Raw genomic sequence first — 23,427 nt, forward strand, 5'->3', positions numbered from 1 at the left:
GACATCCTTGATTCTCATAACTCATAACAATGTACAGCATTATAAGTCTTATTTTACATGTGAAAAAACTAAGGATGAGGAAGTTCAAGTAATAGCTTTCTGTGATCACATAGTAAATGGTACAGTCAAAACTGCAACACATCCACCCAGCCCTGTGCTCCTTACAACACCAAGATGTACAAGCAACACTATAAAGCAACAAAAAATAATGTATGTATTTAATATTCATTAAAGCTGACTCAGAAAAGTGAGGCAATAGGGATATCTCCTTTACATATGGCAAAAAATAAATAAACTTCAGGTTAGACCAGCAGTTCTCAAATATTCTGTTCACAGCGCCCCTATACATTTTAAAAAATTATTAAGGACTCCAAAAAGCTGTTGTTTATATGGGTTATATGAATTCATATTTGCCACATTAGAAACTAGAAATAATACTTTTAAACATAAGACTACAAAAGCTCACATTCCATTAGCCTTCAGGGTGATGATGTCATCGCATATCAGGAAACTCCTGGAAAACTCCATTGTACACTTATGAGAGAATGAGAGTGAAAAAGGTGAATAACATGTTTGTATTATAATGAGAATAGTTTTGACTTGGTAGACTGCCCTGTAAGGCTCTCAAGGTCCAAAGGGGTCCTCAAACCATACTTTGAAAACCATTAGTAACAACTCTTAGTCATGGCAAATCTTCTTAAATTCCAAGTTGTAACTCATTATTTTACTTTAAGTACATTGTTTCTCACACTAGATGAAAAAAAAATCTTGAAGGAAGGAAGGACTGTTTTATTTATTCCCTCATTGCACTAATTCTCTTTGCAGTGCACTGTGCCCTGGACAAAGATGGTATCAAACATTTACTGAGTAAACTGAATCTCTTCTGAAATCTAGTGGATGGGGGAAAAGAAAACATCTTATGCCAAAATTATCACCTCCTTACTATGTAAAGATAAGAAAGATGAAGTATATAACACAGAGGTCTGTCTTAAGTCAGTTAGCTGTATTGAACAGACAAAAACTCCATTCCAGATATGAAGTAAGAAACAGCAAAAGGTCTGAACAAGAGAAATGAGGCAAAAGTTAATACTTTAAGGTTATAAATGTCCAGCTTTCCCCTCAATTTTCTCTAACCAAATAAAAGTAGCAAAGCATTTTCTGAACTATAAATGATTTTTAATATTATCCATATCTATGCTACACTTAGTTCATAACCAATCACCTAACTAAAGTCAGAACTTATTAAATGAAAATATATTAAAGATGATTTGTACCTGCACATTTAGGAGAAATTCCTACATTAGACCTATGCAGAAATAACAGAGAAGTGAATAATAATGCCACCTCAACATTTACATAATTCTTTTCTCTAAGAACTTTAAAAACTTTAGATTTTTGTTTCATTCAGTATCAAAAATTACAAGTTACATGACTTACCCAACTATACACTAAATCAAGAAATCCAGAGTCAAGTGGATTAAGGTTTTACTGAGCTCTGACCGCCACAGCAACAGTCAGCTCTACCCACCACCAGAGCCTCCCATCAAGCCTCTTAGATAGCCTCAACCACCAGAGGGCAGACAGCAGAAGCAAGAAAAACTACAATCCTGCAGCCTGTGGACCAAAAACCACAGATACAGAAAGATAGAGAAGGTGAAAAGGCAGAGGGCTATGTACCAGATGAAGGAACAAGATAAAACCCCAGAAAAACAACTAAATGAAGTGGAGATAGGCAACCTTCCAGAAAAAGAATTCAGAATAATGATAGTGAAGATGATCCAGGACCTCAGAATAAGAATGGAGGCAAAGATTGAGAAGATGCAAGAAATGATTAACAAAGACCTAGAAGAATTAAAGAACAAACAAACAGAGATGACCAATACAATAACTGAAATGAAAACTACACTAGAAGGAATCAATAGCAGAATAACTGAGGCAGAAGAACGGATAAGTGACCTGGAAGACAGAATGGTGGAATTCACTGCTGCGGAACAGACTAAAGAAAAAAGAATGAAAAGAAATGAAGACAGCCTAAGAGACCTCTGGGACAACATTAAACGCAACAACATTCGCATTATAGGGGTCCCAGAAGGAGAAGAGAGAGAGAAAGGACCAGAGAAAATATTTGAAGAGATTATAGTCGAAAACTTCCCTAACATGGGAAAGGAAATAGCCACCCAAGTCCAGGAAGCGCAGAGAGTCCCATACAGAATAAACCCAAGGAGAAACACGCCGAGACACACAGTAATCAAAGTGGCAAAAATTAAAGACAAAGAAAAATTATTGAAAGCAGCAAGGGAAAAACGACAAATAACATACAAGGGAACTCCATAAGGTTAACAGCTGATTTCTCAGCAGAAACTCTGCAAGCCAGAAGGGAGTGGCATGATATACTTAAAGTGATGAAAGGGAAGAACCTACAACCAAGATTACTCTACCCGGCAAGGATCTCATTTAGATTTGATGGAGAAATCAAAAGCTTTACAGACAAGCAAAAGCTAAGAGAATTCAGCACCACCAAACCAGCTGTACAACAAATGCTAAAGGAACTTCTCTAAGTGGGAAACACAAGAGAAGAAAAGGACCTACAAAAACAAACCCAAAACAATTAAGAAAATGGTCACAGGAACATACATATCGATAATTACCTTAAACATGAATGGATTAAATGCCCCAACCAAAAGACATAGACTGGCTGAATGGATACAAAAACAAGACCCATATATATGCTGTCTACAAGAGACCCACTTTAGACCTAGGGACACATACAGACTGAAAGTGAGGGGATGGAAAAAGATATTCCATGCAAATGGAAATCAAAAGAAAGCTGGAGTAGCAATACTCATATCAGATAAAATAGACTTTAAAATAAAGAATGTTACAAGAGACAAGGAAGGACACTACATAATGATCCAGGGATCAATCCAAGAAGAAGATATAACAATTATAAATATATATGCACCCAACATAGGAGCACCTCAATACATAAGGCAACTGCTAACAGCCATAAAAGAGGAAATCGACAGTAACACAATAATAGTGGGGGACTTTAACACCTCACTTACACCAATGGACAGATCATCCAAAATGAAAATAAATAAGGAAACAGAAGCTTTAAATGACACAACAGACCAGATAGATTTAATTGATATATATAGGTCATTCCATCCAAAAACAGCAGATTACACGTTCTTCTCAAGTGCGCACGGAACATTCTCCAGGATAGATCACATCTTGGGTCACAAATCAAGCCTCAGTAAATTTAAGAAAATTGAAATCATATCAAGCATCTTTTCTGACCACAACGCTATGAGATTAGAAATGAATTACAGGGAAAAAAACGTAAAAAAGACAAACACATGGAGGCTAAACAATACGTTACTAAATAACCAAGAGATCACTGAAGAAATCAAAGAGGGAATAAAAAAATACCTAGAGACAAATGACAATGAAAACACGACGACCCAAAACCTATGGGATACAGCAAAAGCGGTTCTAAGAGGGAAGTTTATAGCTATACAAGCCTACCTAAAGAAACAAGAAAAATCTCAAGTAAACAATCTAACCTTACACCTAAAGAAACTAGAGAAAGAAGAACAAACAAAACCCAAAGTTAGCAGAAGGAAAGAAATCATAAAGATCAGAGCAGAAATAAATGAAATAGAAACAAAGAAAACAATAGCAAAGATCAATAAAACTAAAAGTTGGTTCTTTGAGAAGATGAACAAAATTGATAAGCCAGACTCATCAAGAAAAAGAGGGAGAGGACTCAAATCAATAAAATCAGAAATGAAAAAGGAGAAGTTACAACAGACACCGCAGAAATACAAAGCATCCTAAGAGACTACTACAAGCAACTTTATGCCAATAAAATGGACAACCTGGAAGAAATGGACAAATTCTTAGAAAGGTATAACCTTCCAAGACTGAACCAGGAAGAAACAGAAAATATGAACAGACCAATCACAAGTAATGAAATTGAAACTGTGATTAAAAATCTTCCAACAAACAAAAGTCCAGGACCAGATGGCTTCACAGGTGAATTCTATCAAACATTTAGAGAAGAGCTAACACCCATCCTTCTCAAACTCTTCCAAAGAACTGCAGAGGAAGGAACACTCCCAAACTCATTCTATGAGGCCACCGTCACCCTGATACCAAAACCAGACAAAGACACTACAAAAAAAGAAAATTACAGACCAATATCACTGATGAATATAGATGCAAAAATCCTCAACAAAATACTAGCAAACAGAATCCAACAACACATTAAAAGGATCATACACCACGATCAAGTGGGATTTATCCCAGGGATGCAAGGATTCTTCAATATACGCAAATCAATCAGTGTGATACACCATATTAACAAATTGAAGAATAAAAACCATATGATCATCTCAATAGATGCAGAAAAAGCTTTTGACAAAATTCAACACCCATTCATGATAAAAACTCTCCAGAAAGTGGGCATAGAGGGAACCTACCTCAACATAATAAAGGCCATATATGACAAACCCACAGCAAACATCATTCTCAATGGTGAAAAACTGAAAGCATTTCCTCTAAGATCAGGAACGAGACAAGGATGTCCACTCCCACCACTATTATTCAACATAGTTCTGGAAGTCCTAGCCACGGCAATCAGAGAAGAAAAAGAAATAAAAGGAATACAAATTGGAAAAGAAGAAGTAAAACTGTCACTGTTTGCGGATGACATGATACTATACATAGAGAATCCTAAAACGGCCACCAGAAAACTGCTAGAGCTAATTAATGAATATGGTAAAGTTGCAGGATACAAAATTAATGCACAGAAATCTCTTGCATTCCTATATACTAATGATGAAAAATCTGAAAGAGAAATTATGGAAACACTCCCATTTACCATTGCAACAAAAAGAATAAAATACCTAGGAATAAACCTACCTAGGGAGACAAAAGACCTGTATGCAGAAAACTATAAGACACTGATGAAAGAAATTAAAGATGATACCAACAGATGGAGAGATATACCATGTTCTTGGATTGGAAGAATCAACATTGTGAAAATGAGTATACTACCCAAAGCAATCTACAGATTCAATGCAATCCCTATCAAATTACCAATGGCATTTTTTACGGAGCTAGAACAAATCATCTTAAAATTTGTATGGAGACACAAAAGACCCCGAATAGCCAAAGCAGTCTTGAGGCAAAAAAATGGAGCTGGAGGAATCAGACTCCCTGACTTCAGACTATACTACAAAGCTACAGTAATCAAGACAATATGGTACTGGCACAAAAACAGAAACATAGATCAATGGAACAAGATAGAAAGCCCAGAGATTAACCCACGCACCTATGGTCAACTAATCTATGACAAAGGAGGCAAAGATATACAATGGAGAAAAGACAGTCTCTTCAATAAGTGGTGCTGGGAAAACTGGACAGCTACATGTAAAAGAATGAAATTAGAATACTCCCTAACACCATACACAAAAATAAACTCAAAATGGATTAGAGACCTAAATATAAGACTGGACACTATAAAACTCTTAGAGGAAAACATAGGAAGAACACTGTTTTGACATAAATCACAGCAAGATCTTTTTTGATCCACCTCCTAGAGTAATGGAAATAAAAACAAAAATAAACAAGTGGGACCTAATGAAACTTCAAAGCTTTTGCACAGCAAAGGAAATCATAAACAAGACGAAAAGACAACCCTCAGAATGGGAGAAAATATTTGCAAATGAATCAACGGACAAAGGATTAATCTCCAAAATATATAAACAGCTCATTCAGCTCAATATTAAAGAAACAAACACCCCAATCCAAAAATGGGCAGAAGACCTAAATAGACGTTTCTCCAAAGAAGACATACAGGCGGCCACGAAGCACATGAAAAGATGCTCAACATCACTAATTATTAGAGAAATGCAAATCAAAACTACAATGAGGTATCACCTCACTCCTGTTAGAATGGGCATCATCAGAAAATCTACAAACAACAAATGCTGGAGAGGGTGTGGAAAAAAGGGAAACCTCTTGCACTATTGGTGGGAATGTAAATTGATACAGCCACTATGGAGAACAATATGGAGGTTCCTTAAAAAACTAAAAATAGAATTACCATATGACCCAGCAATCCCACTACTGGGCATATACCCAGAGAAAACCGTAATTCAAAAAGACACATGCACCTGAATGTTCACTGCAGCACTATTTACAATAGCCAGGTCATGGAAGCAACCTAAATGCCCATCAACAGACGAATGGATAAAGAAGTTGTGGTACATATATACAATGGAATATTACTCAGCCATAAAAAGGAACGAAATTGAGTCATTTGCTGAGACGTGGATGGATCTAGAGACTGTCATACAGAGTGAAGTAAGTCAGAAAGAGAAAAACAAATATCGTATATTAATGCATGTATGTGGAACCTAGAAAAATGGTACAGATGGGCCAGTGTGCAGGGCAGAAGTTGAGACACAGATGTAGAGAATGGACATATGGACACCAAGGGGGGAAAACTGCGGTGAGGTGGGGATGGTGGTGTGTTGAATTGGGCGATTGGGATTGACATGTATACACTGATGTGTATAAAATTGATGCCTAATAAGAACGTGCAGTATAAAACAACAAACAAAACAACCAATACTAAACTTTCATTGGGTTATTTGTATGGAAATATGTTAATATAAATGTTTCAGACATTACATGAAATTTCTAAAGATCTTATATTTGTATTTGTATGGAAATATGTATGGAAATATGTTAATATAAAGGTTTCAGACATTACATGAAATTTCTAAAAATCTTATATTTGTATTTGTATGGAAATATGTATGGAAATATGTTAATATAAATGTTTCAGACATTACATGAAATTTCTAAAAATCTTATATGTTCTGGTATAATGTTATAAGTAATAATCCTAGTTATTACTTTAAAATGTATATCTCAGAAATAACTAATTTTCTTGTCAACTGCATTATTATGAGCTTTCATCAAATCTTTAACTGTGGTCATTTTTAAGTCTTTTGTCATTTACAGACAGTTCTGGGTGTACTCTGATGATTTTGCAAATATGTTCCTATAAAAGGGTTTCATCTTCAAGAAATTCATGGAAAAGACTCTGACAAGTACAGGTTTCTGGTAACTGACTGTACTGCTGAACTGAATGAATAAGCATTTTCAGAACTCTAATGAAAAACTGATGAACTCATAAAAGTGCTAACAAAAGATCAAGATGAAAAAAAAATTAATTACATGGGACTGAGTGAACTGATGAGGATGAGTATAATTTTTGTGACTTTCTGTCTGAATTCAAAAAAAAAAATCCCACAAGGACTCAGAGGCAAAGAATATACAAATCAATTTTCACTGCAAAGTAAAGGAGCTGTTACAGTGGAGGATTACTGGACTGAATGTCAATATTATGACATAGTATGAGTGTGTTTCATGTTTGGTAATTGCAATCATTGTTGCTTTTGTTGTGGTCATCCATGTACAATGCTTGGTGTCAGTCTATTTATCTCTTGTAAAAATAAAATACAGTGTGTGTGTGTGAAAAAAAAAAAAAAAAAAAGAAATCCACAGTAAACAGATGTTCCTCATCATATAATCCTACTATTTCAGGGCAAGAGTCTGAGTTACTTTCAAGAAAAACCTTAAGAGCACAGAGGCTCCAACAATTATTACCACAGATTCTGGTCTAAAATGCTTGTTGACTGGCATGAATCTCAGAATGAATCCAAATCCTAACTCTATAATAGTAAAAAATTCAAATAGTTTGAATAATTTACTCAAATATTTTAAGTAAGCAATTTACCCCCCAAATGGCTTATAGTTTAGATAAATTGTATTCACGGGCTTTACTACAGATTAAGATTGTCATGAATTTTCTCCTTACACTTCACTAATTTCAAAATAGCTGAACTAAATTCAATCTGTGCTATCTACCACTCCAGCAACAGTAAACAAAAGGAATCATATTTTGCTACAAACATTTACTTAAATTCTTCCCATGTCAAGAGTCTGCAATTCTAGTTCTGATTAAAATCCAAAGTTAAATACTGAGAACTAATAACCTTTCCAAATATTAAAATAGATGAGACATAATCTTCGTAAACTTTCCAAAAATAATATTGTACTTAATAATGGTGAGAACAAAATAAAATTTTCAGTGTATTATAAAAATAATTATCATACAATGAAATTAGCTATGGAAGAACGGCTCTTAACTTCAGCCTCGGCAAGTTTCACAGAACTAAAAGCTTTGAATTATTTACTTGCTTGACCAAATAACTAAGGTAGCGAGACTGTGTAGTCAGCAACCACATTCATCCTTAGTAATAAGTATGAGTATAATCTAAGATGCATGAAAAGCTATTGTGTGAAAAGAACGAGTGAGCACACCACACCAGATGCACTATTTAGTAGATACTGATGTCTGCATGAAATAGCTGTACTAAGAAAACAACACAATCATTTTTCAAAACAGAGATTCTTATAGCCAGCTACTAAACAGAAATAATATCTCCCCCATTATTGCTACTTAAGATTTTACAGCAAAGAAAACAATAGTCACTTATAATTGCAGATTATATAGGAGGATATGGAGTTGATCCTAGCAGAAACACCATTTCTAAACATACTTAGGTTACAAATACCTATTCAACTGGCACATACCTCACCAATGAAACAAGTACACATAACAGGTACTTAATACAAAAGAATAAACTCAACTAAAACATCTTTACTATGCTTGCTAATCAGCATTTTTGTTGTAAGTACATATCACGAAGAATTATGCTGGGGAGTGGGAAATTGTGTAGCTTTTTTTTTTTTTTTTTAAATCAAAGTTATGCAAATCAAAGCATGGGCATTCCAGTAACCCACCTACCATATCATCAGCTCCATTCTCCCTGCAATACATGAAGAATTTATGGGCATAAAGACCCAATGTGCTGATTAGGGAAGAAATACATGTTCTAAAGCATTCTGCTGGTTTCAGGAAAACTGGTAATTATGCACCAAACCAGTGAAAATAAGTTTTATTGTTATTCTATATCAGTCCAAGGGAAGGATGATAATCTGCAGTTTATCAATATTGGACCTTTCCTAAGAATGTGAAATTAAAAACCAAGGCTTCTGGAGTGTCAGAGAAGGCTGCAAACACATTTGTGTTTTGTCTTTGTTTGTGTGTGGGAATGAGAGGAGGAGAGATGGTGTCAGTTGGGTGCCTGACAGACCTTGAAGTCAGCACTGTGAACCGTTGGAAACCTCAATCCGCATCATTCGAGTGCGTGTGTGTGCCTGTGTATGTGTAGGGGAGAAGGCATTCCTCTTCAATACTGCTTTTACAATCAGAACTGGGTCATATATCATCAGTCTGTGTTTATAATGACAACCTTCAACCATTAAAAAAAAGGTTAATATGTTCTATACATTCTATTTAATGAAATTCAATGAACAGGTATTCTTTAGACAGACTAACTTCAAAATCCCAGGACTTCAGTTACAAGGCTGAGTTCATTTTGTGAAAATTTATTAACTGTATACTTACGATTTGAGCAGTTTCTGTATATACACACAGAAACATACACACACACACACACACTATGTGTCAGTAAAAAGTTTGTGCAAAAAAAAAAAATTCTGCGTTTAACAGGCTAGTGTACTTTTTTATATAGGATAGACAAAAAGTGATATGGAAGCAAGGAACTGAAAAGTGAAAGGGTGAGCTCTTTGGCTATCTGTGGGAAAAACATTCTTGGAGAAGGACTAGCAAAGGCCTTGTGATGGGTGCAAGCTTGGAGTGTGAGAACACCCAGGAGGCCAGAAAAGAGTAAGTGAGAGGAAGAGTTATAGAAAATAAGAGTTACAGAAAATAAGGTATGGCCGAAAGTGGAGTAAATCAGTAAATGACTTAGACCCATGCATAGTGCCTGGAGAAATGTCTATGTTATACCTACAAACTAATTTTCAGGGTCACATTTATATTATACTCCCCACTTTATTATTAAGGAGAAAAGGATGGGGAGATGGAGAGGGAGGGGGAGATGGGGAGGGAGGGGGAGATGGAGAGGGAGGGACAGAGGGAGGGACAGGCACCTCCTCAGCATATAAGAGGCTTGTATTTGTGTGTTTGAGCATAGAGCTGGGTGTACAACTCAAACTTAACTAAGAGACTAAGGGAAGATAAGGCCTTTTGTCCAAGGCCTTTTTGCACGGTAGAGCACTGAATTCAGGTATACGTTAATTCAAAACTCTGTCTACTGGAATAGACAATTTAAGTACTTCTCTATAGCTTCAACCAAAAGAATGAAATAATTCCATGGTATTGCAGTCTCTATGTAGCACCTGCAGTTCTACTCATTTGAAGGTAAATATTTAACACTTACACCTCATTTTTCCCTAGTACAAGTACAGTAAGTATGTGGTTTTATGGGAGTCCTAGCAATTTGGCAAGAGAGATTTTGAAACTACTCTGTAAAACTTCTGCTAATGACCCAGTAGTTGCTTTATGACTTTCCAATGAAGTGTGAAGTGCTCTCATGCCATGCCCAAAGTGTTGGTAGGTCCTATGACTCTAAAAAGGAACAAAGGGATTTAACGGCACTTGTTTCCTGGTGACACTGTTCTGAGGAAACGGAGAATGTGAAGGGAAGAAATGCTGTGTCAGTATTTAACTTCTAAAGGAGATATTTAGTGGTAGAAACTAACTAACTTGTTCGTATTGAACAACTGATTCAGAAAGTCTCAGCCTGTTATAGGGAATCTTACTAAGAGAAAAAAAAGAGACAGGTTATACTTTCTTGGACAGTGAGAGGTTTTTTAGAAATACCTGAGCTGAGGCTTCCCTGGTGGCGTAGTGGTTAAGAATCCGCCTGCCAATGCAGGGTACACAGGTTTGAGCCCTGGTTGGGGAAGATCCCACATGCTGCGGAGCAACTAAGCCCGTGCGCCACAACTACTGAGCCTGCGCTCTACAGCCCATGCTCTGCAACAAGAGAAGCCACCGCAATGAAAAGCCTGCACACCGCAACAAAGAGTAGCCCCCGCTCTCCACAACTAGAGAAAGCCTGTGTGCAGCAAGGAGGACTCAATGCAGCCAAAAATAAATAAATAAATAAATAAATTTTAAAAAAAAAAAGGAAAGAAATGCCGGAGCCATTGAAGCCATACAAGAAGGACAGCAAAAATATTAAGTGCTTAATATTTGTTTCAGCAGGTTAGTTTTAGTTATATTTATAGAAAGTTGTATCCCTCTGTCTGTGTTTACTATGCAACGGGAAGTTAAGGACCCCAGACAGGTTTCCAGGGGACTAAAAATTCCATGAAATTAAATTGTTTATGCATTTTTCTGCAGAGAGTATCCACAGTTTTCATTAGCTTTCCAAAAAGGACCCTCAAAAAAAGGTTTAAAAGTACCTTTCAACATATAAGCGTACACGTTCCTTTTTTGTACGCACTTAACCATAGTTTTTTGTTTTTTAGGGTTTTCTGTTTAAGGGTTTAGAGCAGGAATTAGCAAACCATTTTTTATAAAGGGCCAGACAGGAAATATTTTAGAATCCGTGGGTGCATATGGTCTGTTGCACATTCTTCTTCTTCTTCTCGCTCTCTTTTTTTTTGAGCAACTTTAAATGTAAAGTTAAAAAATGTAAAAGCCATTCTTAATTTGTGGGTCTAACACCAGCTTGTTTGCAAACTCCTGGTTTATTCAGAGTAACCATTGACTTATCTCTGCAGAAGTAACACAGCATGGCTTTGGGAGTCCAGGACTTTTTTTTAAAGGACTTTGAGAAAGTCACTAACCCCCTCAAAGTCTCAAGTTTCCACATCTTTGTAAAAATGATATAGGGACCTCTCCTACACAGTTCCTTTAACTATTAAGAGAGATAGCAAGTGTATGGAACTGCACACACATTGCCTGGCATATAGTTAGCAAACTGATTTTATTACCTGTGCCTCTATCTCATATGATAAATTAGTAATATTTATAAGTCAATATTAAGTTTTTGGTCAGGCATGCTCCTCCAATGCAATCTACTTTATAATGATCTGCTTTGGCTACTACTTCTACTAACAAAGTGGGGCTTTCCCGGAAGCCAACAGACCTGTACACTACTGATTAGAATCCAACAGTTTCCTCATAATTACTCTTCTCCTTTCAATATGTAAATCAAATTTCTAGAGCAAAGATTTAATTTTCAATATATTATTTTCCATCTGAAGTGTTTTAAATGCCTAAATCATAATAATCCAAAACAGCTTAAGAAAACCCAACTTGCAAGAAGTTATTAAAACCAACACTAAACTGGAGCATACTTAGGTGTACCAAGGAACCTAAGGTCACAAAATATTATACAACACAAAGTAATCAAGTATTTGCCTAGCAGAGACACTGATCTCTCCTCTGTTTCTCACAAAACTGAAGGTCTTAAATGTATCCAAATGTCATTATAATGAGCTTTAATTGTTCATTGTTTTCCCCTGGAAAACTAACCAGCTTGAAAGCATGAACTCTGTTTTAACCATTTTTTATCACTGTACTCTCACACAACAGGAGGTATGGTAGTCTTCAGGAAATAATTACTGAAAATAAGTGTCTATTTTTAAAATGACAACTATCTAAGGTAATGATCTTACAATTCCATTTATATAGAGATACTCATCTGAGCAGGAGTACAGAAAAAGCACAACAGATAAAAAATTAGCAAATACATTACATTATTACTCCAGAACAGCTAGCGTGATACCCCAATGTCCTTGTCTCCACTCTCCCAAAGTATCAAAGGTGAGTTACATTTCCTACTAACATTAGTAAGTAAAACTATGATTCCTACAATCACTAAGGAATTTTAGCAGCTATTTTAAAGTATTTTCCAGCCTAAGCAAAGATACCTTTTAGAAGCTGTCTATATATAGAAGGAAAAGTATGAAAGCGTAAGTGAATAAACACAGCACATTACACTTAACTTTACAAATGATTTTGTCAGCTTTCAGCGAATTTATTTTGAAAGTTTTTAAGAAGACATCGATTACTCGAAACTATCTTTACCTCAAATAATCAGTAAAATTTAAAATGTTATAATTAACATTAAGAATAAATGTTTTTCTTCCTCATCTCAGAAGACCAAGGAAGAAATAACACAATTACAAGCCACATTATAGAGTATGAGGCTTTCCAGATCAAGCCTAATTTAGTTCTCTGAAATTAATGGTATATTTAGAGAAGATGTAGATAAAGATGCTAAAAGACCCTATCTAACTAAATACAGTTCTGTCCTCGCCTCCTCAATCTCTAGTCACTAAGAACATGTGAAAGTTTTCTACACATACATACTGGAATATTTTCAAGAGTAAAAGAACAAAACAGTTATGACAAAACAGTCATGTTCAGAAGACATTCCATGAACCTGAAAAGTGAAGTTTCCCCCAAATATTTGTTCCATACTCATTCATTAAATTCAAATAGTGTCAATACGTAGATGCCCCCTTATTTGTAAGTCAGAGAAGTAAACACATATATAGTTAATTAATGACCCAAACCTTGCACTAAAGCAAAAGTCCACCAAACTCAAGGTAAAAGCAGCCACTGTCTACTTACTATCACTGTACTGCAGAGAAACGAAAAATGTTTCAAGGGATTTTTAAAAGATTTCTAACAGAATGATTTTTTTAACATGCAACATTATAATGACAATGTCTTTTATAAAATAAAGTTGCTCAGTGAAAGTCTCTTCAAAGATATAATGTTTAAAGAGGGATAGAAATTATCACCCTCTACTATCCAGCTGTTAACTAACTCTTCCCATTTCGATGAAGAGCAACAGTAACGCTCCTCACTTAGTAAGCATCTCAAGTTTACATTGCCAGGCCAGACAAGTACCATCAGTAAATGTAGCAAGTGGGTGGGAACTACAAGCTACACCTAAGAGGTTCCTGCAGCTGCTACTAGACTCCATCTCTCCATCTTATTATTGCTATGACAAATGCAGGCCTAGTGCTACCAGATCTTCCAAATTTTCCTAAGAAAAGCCAGAAATCCAAATCATGCAAAATTTTCCATTTTTAAATGTTGGCAATTAAGAAATAAGAAAACCACAGTGCAGGCCAAATTCAAAGTACCTACAAACTGAATGTGGCCTTTCAGTATGCAACGACTGCTAACTACACAGCAATAATACCCAAGGAACAGAAGCATCAGTAAGAATCTCAAACGTCTGACTCCCAAACCCTAAACTCCTCAGGACTATTACTCAGATTTCATGTTGAAGATGGATTCTCCGTGTAGTCAAGAACACTGGTGGTAATCCTCCTCTCTTGAAGACTAATCTTTGACTAATAATAATTTTAAAAACACTATGGCTTTTACTATTTTAAAGTATACATTTTAAGAAAAAAATCAAAACAATGAACACTGAGGTGGTGAAATCAGAATATTAGTAAAATTAATAAAATTAGAATTATAATATGTAGAAAATGTATACTTATTAAAAAATACTATAATGCTTACAAACTGTGTTAGTTGGGTAAAATGTCTATCAGCTGGGTCCCCAGAAAGCAACCAATCACTTGAGCTCCCTTCTCATCTCTTTATGAGACATCAGGAACAGGTAGTCCTGATGGGCCACTTTTACTTTAGCAACATGAAAATAAAAAACAAATGAAGAGGGGGAAGAAGTGACAACAATGTTAATTGGCAAGGTATTTCTGTTTTATAATAATTTCAAGTGCCAAAAGATCCTAAGTCTCAATACAATTTTCTTTACTGCTTTAGCTCTACTAAGTAGATTAGATAGCTAAAAAGGATAAACTAGCAAGACCTTCTATTTAGAAATAAAATCTGCTGGATTAAAAAAGAAATGCTAAGTGCGGCAGCACCCAAAGATTTAACCTTATGATTTAACCTTAAAAGGATCCTTTCTCAAAATTTCCGAAAATTTTTTTTAAGAAAAAAAAAAAAAGCTTTATAGTCATACTCAGAGTTCTCAGTTAATTTGGAAGGCTACCCCCACATATATTATTTTGATGACCTACTTAAAAAAAAAATCCTTAAGAACAACACAGCAGAGTCTAAGGAAAAAGGGCAGCTTGGCTTTATCAGAACTTGACAGCTGTGTGATTTTAAGCAAGTTATTTAACTACTCTGGGCACTATCCCCTCATCTATAAAAAAGGATAAACCATAGCTACTTTAACTCTCATGATGAGAACTGTGATACATCTTAAATGTATTTTAATTCATTCTCTTAGCTGAAACTTGAATCTGTACCACAACATCAGTACTTTAAAAGATTCCTGGCAGAACAGCTACACACAGATGAGAGAACTCAACACTTCCTGAAGCAGCCCTTTTCATCCTCACACTTCTATCATTTTCTTTTACTAAACTAAAATCAGCTTCCTAGTTACTTCAACCCCATCAATCACATTCTAGTTTAAATCTTATTAAGTATAGCTAATTCAATTCTCACTAAACTCCAACCTCCGTAAGGATTGAGACTGTTCAGTATTGAAACCCCAGCACCTAGAACAATGATAAGCACATAGCAGGTGTACAATAAATATTTACAGATTGAGTGATACGTTCTGTACAGTATTTACTGATTGACCATTGAAATGCCTTCGAATATAAAGAGCACAAGTGTGTATACTTCTGGAGGTGATCATTTAATGTTTAAGGTTTAAAAGTTGAAATATCATACATAACCAAACACGCATGCTATGTTTTTAAAAATCCCTTTGGATACAGTAAATAAAAGCAATTTTGCTACATTTTAAATGATGATGCTATTCAATGATACAGATGATAAAGTTCCTTCAAAGCAATAAACCTATTAATGGCTCCATAACTCCTAATCATAATTTCCTTCAGATTTAACTGAATTCCAAGTCTACGTTAAAAAAAAAACCGCCTCAAAATGACATGTACCCTCACTACCACTGGCTATCCTGCAAATAACCCCCAAATAATAACTTAGTCAAGTTTTATCACCTGAAAGTTACCCAGAAAACATGAGAATTGAAATTGTGATAGAATTATCAAAATCTGTAACAACTTTCTCTCATGACTTTCTTAGCCACACACTGCTATAAACACCTCTCTGCTTAAACACTAGAACTCATTTGTAATTTAGTCACTTATATTCCAGAGCTGAAAGAGTAGGTTTCATAAAATTATGTTCTACTTCACAGAACAGGAAATCAAACAGTGGATGACCTGTTCACCATCCTCTGCAAATCTATGGAAATATTTCCATTATAAATTTCTCCTGCCACCTGACGGTTTTAAACTGTCACTCTGTGCTATTAGCGTAAACAAAACACAATTACTAAGGTAAATCTGCCACATAACACAAGTCAATACTCCATCCCAAACCCAAACATAAAATATTCCTGAATTATTTGGGTCACTGATGCTTGAAACTGTGGTAGAAAATCAGTGATCTAGAAATATGTAACTTCCACTAAAGGAAACTAGGTAAGGCAAATACCAGATTGACATAATTTTATAGTAAAGAACAAAATCTAAAAGGGTCAAACGTTTTAATGAACACAAAATTAAAGGAGGACAGAAAGTAAAATTAAAAATTCATCTGTTTTGGAAGAAATAGCCATACATGACCCTTTCAACACCGACAAGCCTTCCCAGACCAAAGTGGATGAAGCCTCTAGCCCTACAAAACTTCCTGTCCCCTTCCACTTCTACGATATTTAAAAAAAAAAACCAAAACCCTTGTACATTAATCAAAATAGTATACTACAGAAAATCAAACCGCCAGATATAGGGAGACTTTAAAACAGTTAAAATCACTTTAAAATACTATCTGCAGGGCCACTTCGGGTACTGTGGGAGGAACTCAGAGCCAGGAAGAGCTGGAACGTGAGGGGCAGTCTGGGTCTGTGCTACAGAACCTACCCCCACAGGGCAGATGCCATTAACACAAAATGTACAGAGAACTGCAACGCGCAGAGGCTCCCAACTCGTTTCCAATTTGCAGTGGAAGAGTATTCCTTTCCAACAGACACTCCCTCTACCCTGAAAGTTGCCGAGGCAGCACAGCAAAACGGGCCTGCAGTTGCAAAATACAACAAGCCCTGGGCTACCAGCACACTCTTCACGCCTGCACTTTGTGTCCAGGAACGATTTCTCAACGTGGCCAAGGTGATGCTGCAGAGCTGCCCTCAATGCAGCAACCACGGACAGGAGTAGTTTCTCAACAGTCCCAGAGCCGTCCCGGGGAGGAGGGTGGACTTCCCTTCCATCTTCAGTACGCTGCTTCGACCCATGCTGACAGCGCCTTGGATGCCCAAGAACACACGAAGAGGTTTCTAGCTCCCATGAAGGCCCTTCGGAAGCGAAGAACGTAGGCACTACCTGCCTTCATCTAGGGCCCTGTCCAGGGCTGGGAAGAGCCCTGGAAAGCGGGGACTGGGATTCAGTCGCTGCCCTTCCCACCCACGCAGGCGGCAGCGGGCCTCCAGGCCCGGGGTCCCAGCAGCCAGGCCCCCGCGCCCGGGCGACCTTTCCCCCCACGCCCCTCTCACCTGATCTTGTAACTCGGAAGGGTGTGCTTGCGCTTGATGACTTTCTTGAGCTGGTTGACGATGATGGAGGTGAGCTGGGGCATGGGCCGCCCTTCGAACTGGGAGCGCACCTCGAAGTCGATCAGCGGGTCCTCCACGAAGGAGAAGAACCAGTGGGTGAAGGGCACGCGGGTGAGGACGAAGCGCAGCCTCCCCACCACCCGGGACAGCTTGACGAACAGGTAGGCGGACTTGCCGAAGACCAAGTCCACGTCGATGGCCAGGTGGAAGCCCCCGCTGTACTCCACCTCCGCCTCGAAGGCCAGCTCCTCGGGGGAGGTGGCGGGCAGCGCCTCTCCCTCAGGAACGTCGGGCTCCCCGGTGGCCGAGGGCACCACGGGCCGGAGGAGCCGGATGGTCTTGATGAAGGGCACGGTCTCGCCCAGGAACACGTCCCGCAGGCTCAGCCCCTCCAGCAGGCGCCCGGCCGTCTTGGTCTGCAGCAGCTCCTCGAACTCCACCTTGATCTTCTTGGTGACCCAGCGGCGGGCCAGCGCGGTGTCCCGCAGCTCCCGGAACAGGAACAGGATGGTGGCGTTGAGGAAGTAGCAGGTCTCCCGCGTCGGCGGGGTGGGGGTCTCGGGGGCCGGAGTCGTGCCGCCCTCGGGTGGCCCGCCGGAGGGCTCCTCAGCCCCGCCGCCGCCATAAAGGTACTCTCTCAGGGCCAGGTCCGGCACCGGCTTGATGTAGCGGAAGCCGTCGGCCGCGCGGGCGGCCTCGTCCGGCGGCGGCTCGGGCTGTTTGCGGTAAAGCAGCAGGAACTGGGTGAGCAGCGTGAGGAAGGAGCCCAGCACCACCGACGCCAGGATCATGAGCAGCAGCCCCATCCCGCCACCGCCACCGCCTCCGCCCGGAGCGCCCGCGCCCTTGCCCCCGCGCCCACAGCGCCGCTTTCTTCACGCCGCCCTCCCCCCTGCCTCCATCTTGAGGACATCGGGCGGCGGGGTCTGGGCGAGCGGCTCCCTGGGCCTCGTCCAGGGGGCTCCGGACGGCGCACTGCAGCGCCCCAGCCTGCAGCGGCCCGCGCCTCCTCAGAAGCTCCCGGAGGCGGCTGCTGTGGTGGCGGCAGCGAGGGCGGGAGGGAGCGGAACGGCGCCTTCCTCCGGCCGCCGCTTATTGGACGAACGGCGCGTGACGTCAGGAGCGTACTCGCTCCCGGCGGCGTCGCCTGGCAGCCGGCGCTCGGGCACGCGTACGTGGGTCCTTCTTCACCTCTCGGGCGCCCTTCCAACCCCGCCCCCACGCCAACATTCCAGTCCCCCGCGATACACGTGGCTGTCACTTCTGAAGCCGCTGCGCGGATCTGGGAGGATAACTGGGGCCACCGGTTGGAGGATAAGGAGGCCGGGCGGAGATGTCGTGGCGGCGCGTTCTTGACCCCGCTCATCCCGTTATCGTCTAATGCGCCCATCCCCCCTCATTGGCCGCGGTCCCTGTTACCCCTGCTGCAGTGTGATTCTTCCACTCCCGTCCCTGAGAATGGGCTGGCGGCTTTCCCTGCCGGGCAGCGCCGCAGAGGATCTGAGCTGGCCTTTCGGAGACTTCCCAAGCCGAGGACAAGATTGCACTGCCTCTGAGACCGCCGTCGCCGACCATCAATCTGACCAGCAGACGCTCTGCGTCCGCGGAGGGTGGGCCCTGGGAAGGAGGGACAGAGGAAAAAGGAGTCAGATGCGGACTAACTTTACTACCTAGGCGGATATTCGAGATTTAAACGAGAAGGACATAAAAAAAAAGAGCCGGTTTGAGGAATGATGAACTTGAGTGGGATGAACTTGCCAGATGATTGGAAGATGAATAATTACTGTCAAGCTATCGCAGTGCGTTAAGCCCCTGAATGTATTACCACATTTAGATCATTTAAGAGACAGTTATAGTTAGACACCACGCATTTTACAGATGCAAACACTGGCGCAGAGAGGCAAAGGAAGTTGCCTAGGGTCACACAATGGTGCCTGGTTTTGTCTAAAACTAAACCCTAAGTCCTTGGTCACTACTCAGTACTAGGATACCAAGATTGCTAGAGTTGGAAGGGGGCTTATTGTTTCCATGGTGCACAGGAAGGGGGAGTTAGGAAGGGGGGGTGAGGAAAGACTTATGGGAATTTTGCACAAAGTTGCACCTTAACCAAAGCCATACAGTTAATGAAGCCAGGTTGCCCAGCAACAATGTTATCCTCCTGCCATCTGGTTACTTCATAAATGCTTATGTGCTCCAACCACATAGACAACACAAAGATCCACCCTTAGTCCCACAAGGGTCAGATATTCCATACCTAAAAGTCAGGTTGGTTCTGGCTGGCCTTAAGGGGCCAGGGCAGGGCTCCTCTTTAGCCCTGGAAGATCCCCAAGCCAGTGACTGTCCTGAGTCTGGGTGATTCTAGAACAAAAAACAGAATTCTGACCCAACTAGAGCAGGTACAGAACTTTGGAACCAAGCCGTTCTCATCTTACTTACTCATCCCCAGGTGTGAGACCAGAATGGCTCCTTTGCTGCAAAAATGTTAGCCTGCTGAGAGGGCCAGGCTCAAAACCATCTTCCACATCCTATCGAAGTCCAGAGCCCTGCCGGGATATCTGGGAGCTCCAGGCAGCTTCTTTTCTTGTGATCATCTCTGGGCTGCTGTCTCAGTTCTACACTGTTTCAACCCAAATGGGAAATGTAGACCCTTAATATCCACCAAAAACCTTATTTATAATACTACTGCACCATTGTAATAAATGTCACAGAAGCTGGAGGTGGGGTGGAAGATTATCTGAGTAATTTTCACATTACTGAGATACAATATCCTCAAATTGTGTATTAATCCATTCTGCATCTTAAAATATTTTTCAACTACCTCCTTCCCCCACAAGAAAAGCTGGTGATTTTCCTGGGAGTGAGTTCTCAGTCTCACACTCCATCTTGCAGCCTTCTCCCTTTTCTCCCCTCCTCCTACCTCATTAGTAACAGAACTCCCATTTTATCATGAATGTCAATGCGTTGAGATAAAAGACACTTATTCCCCAATCTCCCTTACATCTAGATGTGTCAATGTTACTGGTTTCTGATATGTAAGAAGTTGTGTAGGACCTTCTGGAAGTCTCTTAAAGGGGACTGACTCAGCTGGAAGCTACACCATTTTGCTTTCCTCTCTTTGTTCCTCCTTCCAGCTGTCTGGAATGCAGTCATGATTTCTGGAGCTCCAGCAGCTACTTTGGATCTTGAAGTAACTTTGACAATGGAAGCCATATGCTAAAGATGGCAAAGTAGACAGATACGCCTAGATCTCTGATGACTTCTTGGAGCTACCATAGCAGCCCTGGATTTTCTGTTATATTTGGTCAAACCTAATCTTAATTGTTTCATCCAATAACCATCCTTCCCAAATTGCCCCCTCCTCTATGTTCCCTACCATTCACCCACCTGTCCAAACTTTGCTTGCCCTCCTTACTCCCCCTCATGCTTTTAATTCTATCTCCTTAGTATATCTCAGGTGTGTCCTCATTTCTCTAGCCCTATCACCAGGCCCTTATTTCAGGCCCTCTTCTTTTCTCTTGCAATGACTTTAGTTCTTCGTTATCTCCTACCTAGTCACTCTGCCTGTCTTGCCTCCTGTAATCATCCTCCACACTGTTGCTACAATGATCTTTCTCCAGTACAAAACTGATCTTGTCACCTTGTAGCTAAAAGTTCTTCAGTGGCTCCCCACAGCCATATTCATAATAATGGCTATCATACATCAAGAGCATAGTAAATGGGAAGCATTGTGCTAAGCACTTTAGAAGCATTTACACTCCCACAATTGTCTTTGCGGTAGGTACTATCATCTCCAGTTTATGGATGAGGAAACAGACACTTAATGCAGATAAATAACCTGCCAAAAGTCACTAAGTTAATAAGTGGAGGAGTGGAGATTTGAATAAACTCTAACCCCAAGGCCTCTCATTTTAGGTCAATATTCCTTTAGGATACAGTCCAAACTCATTAGCATCCTTTGTGAGCTTGCCTTTGCTTACACTTCAGCTTCTTCTCTCACTACTCCAGAAGTAGATTTTGAAGATTTTTTCCTGTCTTTATTTTTTTAGGTCCTTGTTGTTTATCTATTTTATATATAGTAGTGTGTATATGTTAATTCCAAACTCCTAATTTATCTCTCCCCCCCCCCTCCACTATCCCCTTAGGTAACCATGTTTGTTTTCTATGCCTGTGAGTCTATTTCTGTTTTGTAAATAAGTTCCTTTGCATCATTTTTTTAGATTCCATGTATAAATGCTATCATATGATATTTGTCTTTGACTTACTTCACTTAGTATGATAATGTTTAGGTCTGTTTATGTTGCAAATGTCATTATTTCATTATTTTTTATGGCTGAGTAATATTCCATTGTATATGTATAACACATCTTCTTTATCCATTCATCAGTTGATGGATGAAGATATTATTGATGAATTTGCTTTCATTAAAGCCAGAAAGTAAAATTATAATAAATGCTGTTTGGGGTACAAACAAAATATTTAAACTTAATGTGAACTTTAATATATCTACTTTTCAAATTTACTATATTTTTTCAACTACTTTAATGTTCTGGAATAAACTGGCCATTAAAATGTATTAGAATGTATATACAGGGATTCACATGTTGACTGAAGAAAGACACACAACCTAAAAGTTGCAAGTTATGTTTTATTGGGGAATCTTACTGAGGACTACAGCCTGGGAGACAGCCTCTCAGATAGCTCTGAGGAACTGCTCCAAAGAGGAAAGGGAAGAGCCCAGATGAATAGGAATTTTTGCTGAAAACAAAACAAAACATGTAGTCAAACATCAAAAGATTACTGCTAGTCATGAAAAACAGACATCTCGAGTTAATGATTTTAGTGCTTTTCTATGTATGGGAAGATGCAAGAGTCTGGGTTCATTGAAGTTATTCCTTAGATATGAATCTAAACTGTCTAGGGCCAGTATCCTGTTTTTCTCCACCCTGAATTTTCCTCAGGGCACACTGCAGGGGTTAGCTGCAGTGCCTGATGACTTGATGGTGGGCAACATTCTTTGTTTACAGAAATGGCAGGCAACTTTTTTTGCCCACCCACATTTGTCCTTTTGTCTCAGGCTCTGGTATTTCTTGGCATGGCACTGTCAGATCCTGTCTTTATTTAAAATCTTGATGTTTTGTTTATCATAGATAACATATTATTTTTATTTTTTAGATGCTGCATTAAATGTTACTTATCTTGTTGATTGGTTTTTTTGGTGCCCCTTCAAATTTTCTGCCCAAGGTGAGTACATCACTCACCTCACCCTAATCCTGGCCCTGCTCTTCAGCCATATGGGACTGTTTGCAGACTCCTAAACACACAATTATCTATCTTACTTCCCTTATTTTTGTCACTCTTGCCTAGCACATGGTGGGTACTCCATAAATATCTGTGGATGTGAATGAATGCTTTTCCTTCTGATCTTAACCCTTTGGTCCCCCTGCCCATTGTCTGAATAACTCCTACTTGGGGTTTTTTAAGACTGAACAGAAGGGTCACCTCTACCAGGAAGTTTTCCCTGACTGTTCACACCCCTGTCCCTCCTGACCTCATCTAAGTCTGGGTTAGGAGCTTTTCCATTGTCCTCAGCGCACTTTGAGATCACCTTGGAAACAGCATTTCTTATCATGTTCTGAGATTCCCTGTTACTTGCTCGGAATCATGAGTCCACTTGTGAGCTTCTCAAGAGCAAAGACCATGGCTTTCTTGTCTCTGTACCCTCAGCCCGCAAAACACATACTAGGAAGCATGCTCATAGGATGAATGGATGGCTGAATGGATGGAGAGATGGTAGAGTGAGATCTGCTTTATGATATAACTG

The 23,427-nt window shown here is 39.5% G+C and overlaps 1 protein-coding gene across 2 annotated transcripts in view; it reads right to left on the reverse strand.

The window, feature by feature from the left end:
- The window catches only part of PDZD8 (PDZ domain containing 8), a 92,470-nt gene extending 73,917 nt beyond the window's left edge, over positions 1-18,553 (reverse strand). For both annotated transcript variants that reach the window (XM_082407252.1, XM_082407251.1), the window contains exon 1: positions 17,547-18,553. In XM_082407252.1, the coding sequence (XP_082263378.1) occupies positions 17,547-18,412 (866 nt within the window). In that variant the 5' untranslated portion in view covers positions 18,413-18,553. The remainder of the gene's footprint in view (positions 1-17,546) is intronic.
- Between the last annotated feature and the right edge of the window lie 4,874 nt (positions 18,554-23,427).

The sequence above is a fragment of the Balaenoptera borealis genome (assembly GCF_965194805.1).
Source record: "Balaenoptera borealis genome assembly, chromosome: 10".
Taxonomy (NCBI): Eukaryota; Metazoa; Chordata; class Mammalia; order Artiodactyla; family Balaenopteridae; genus Balaenoptera; species Balaenoptera borealis.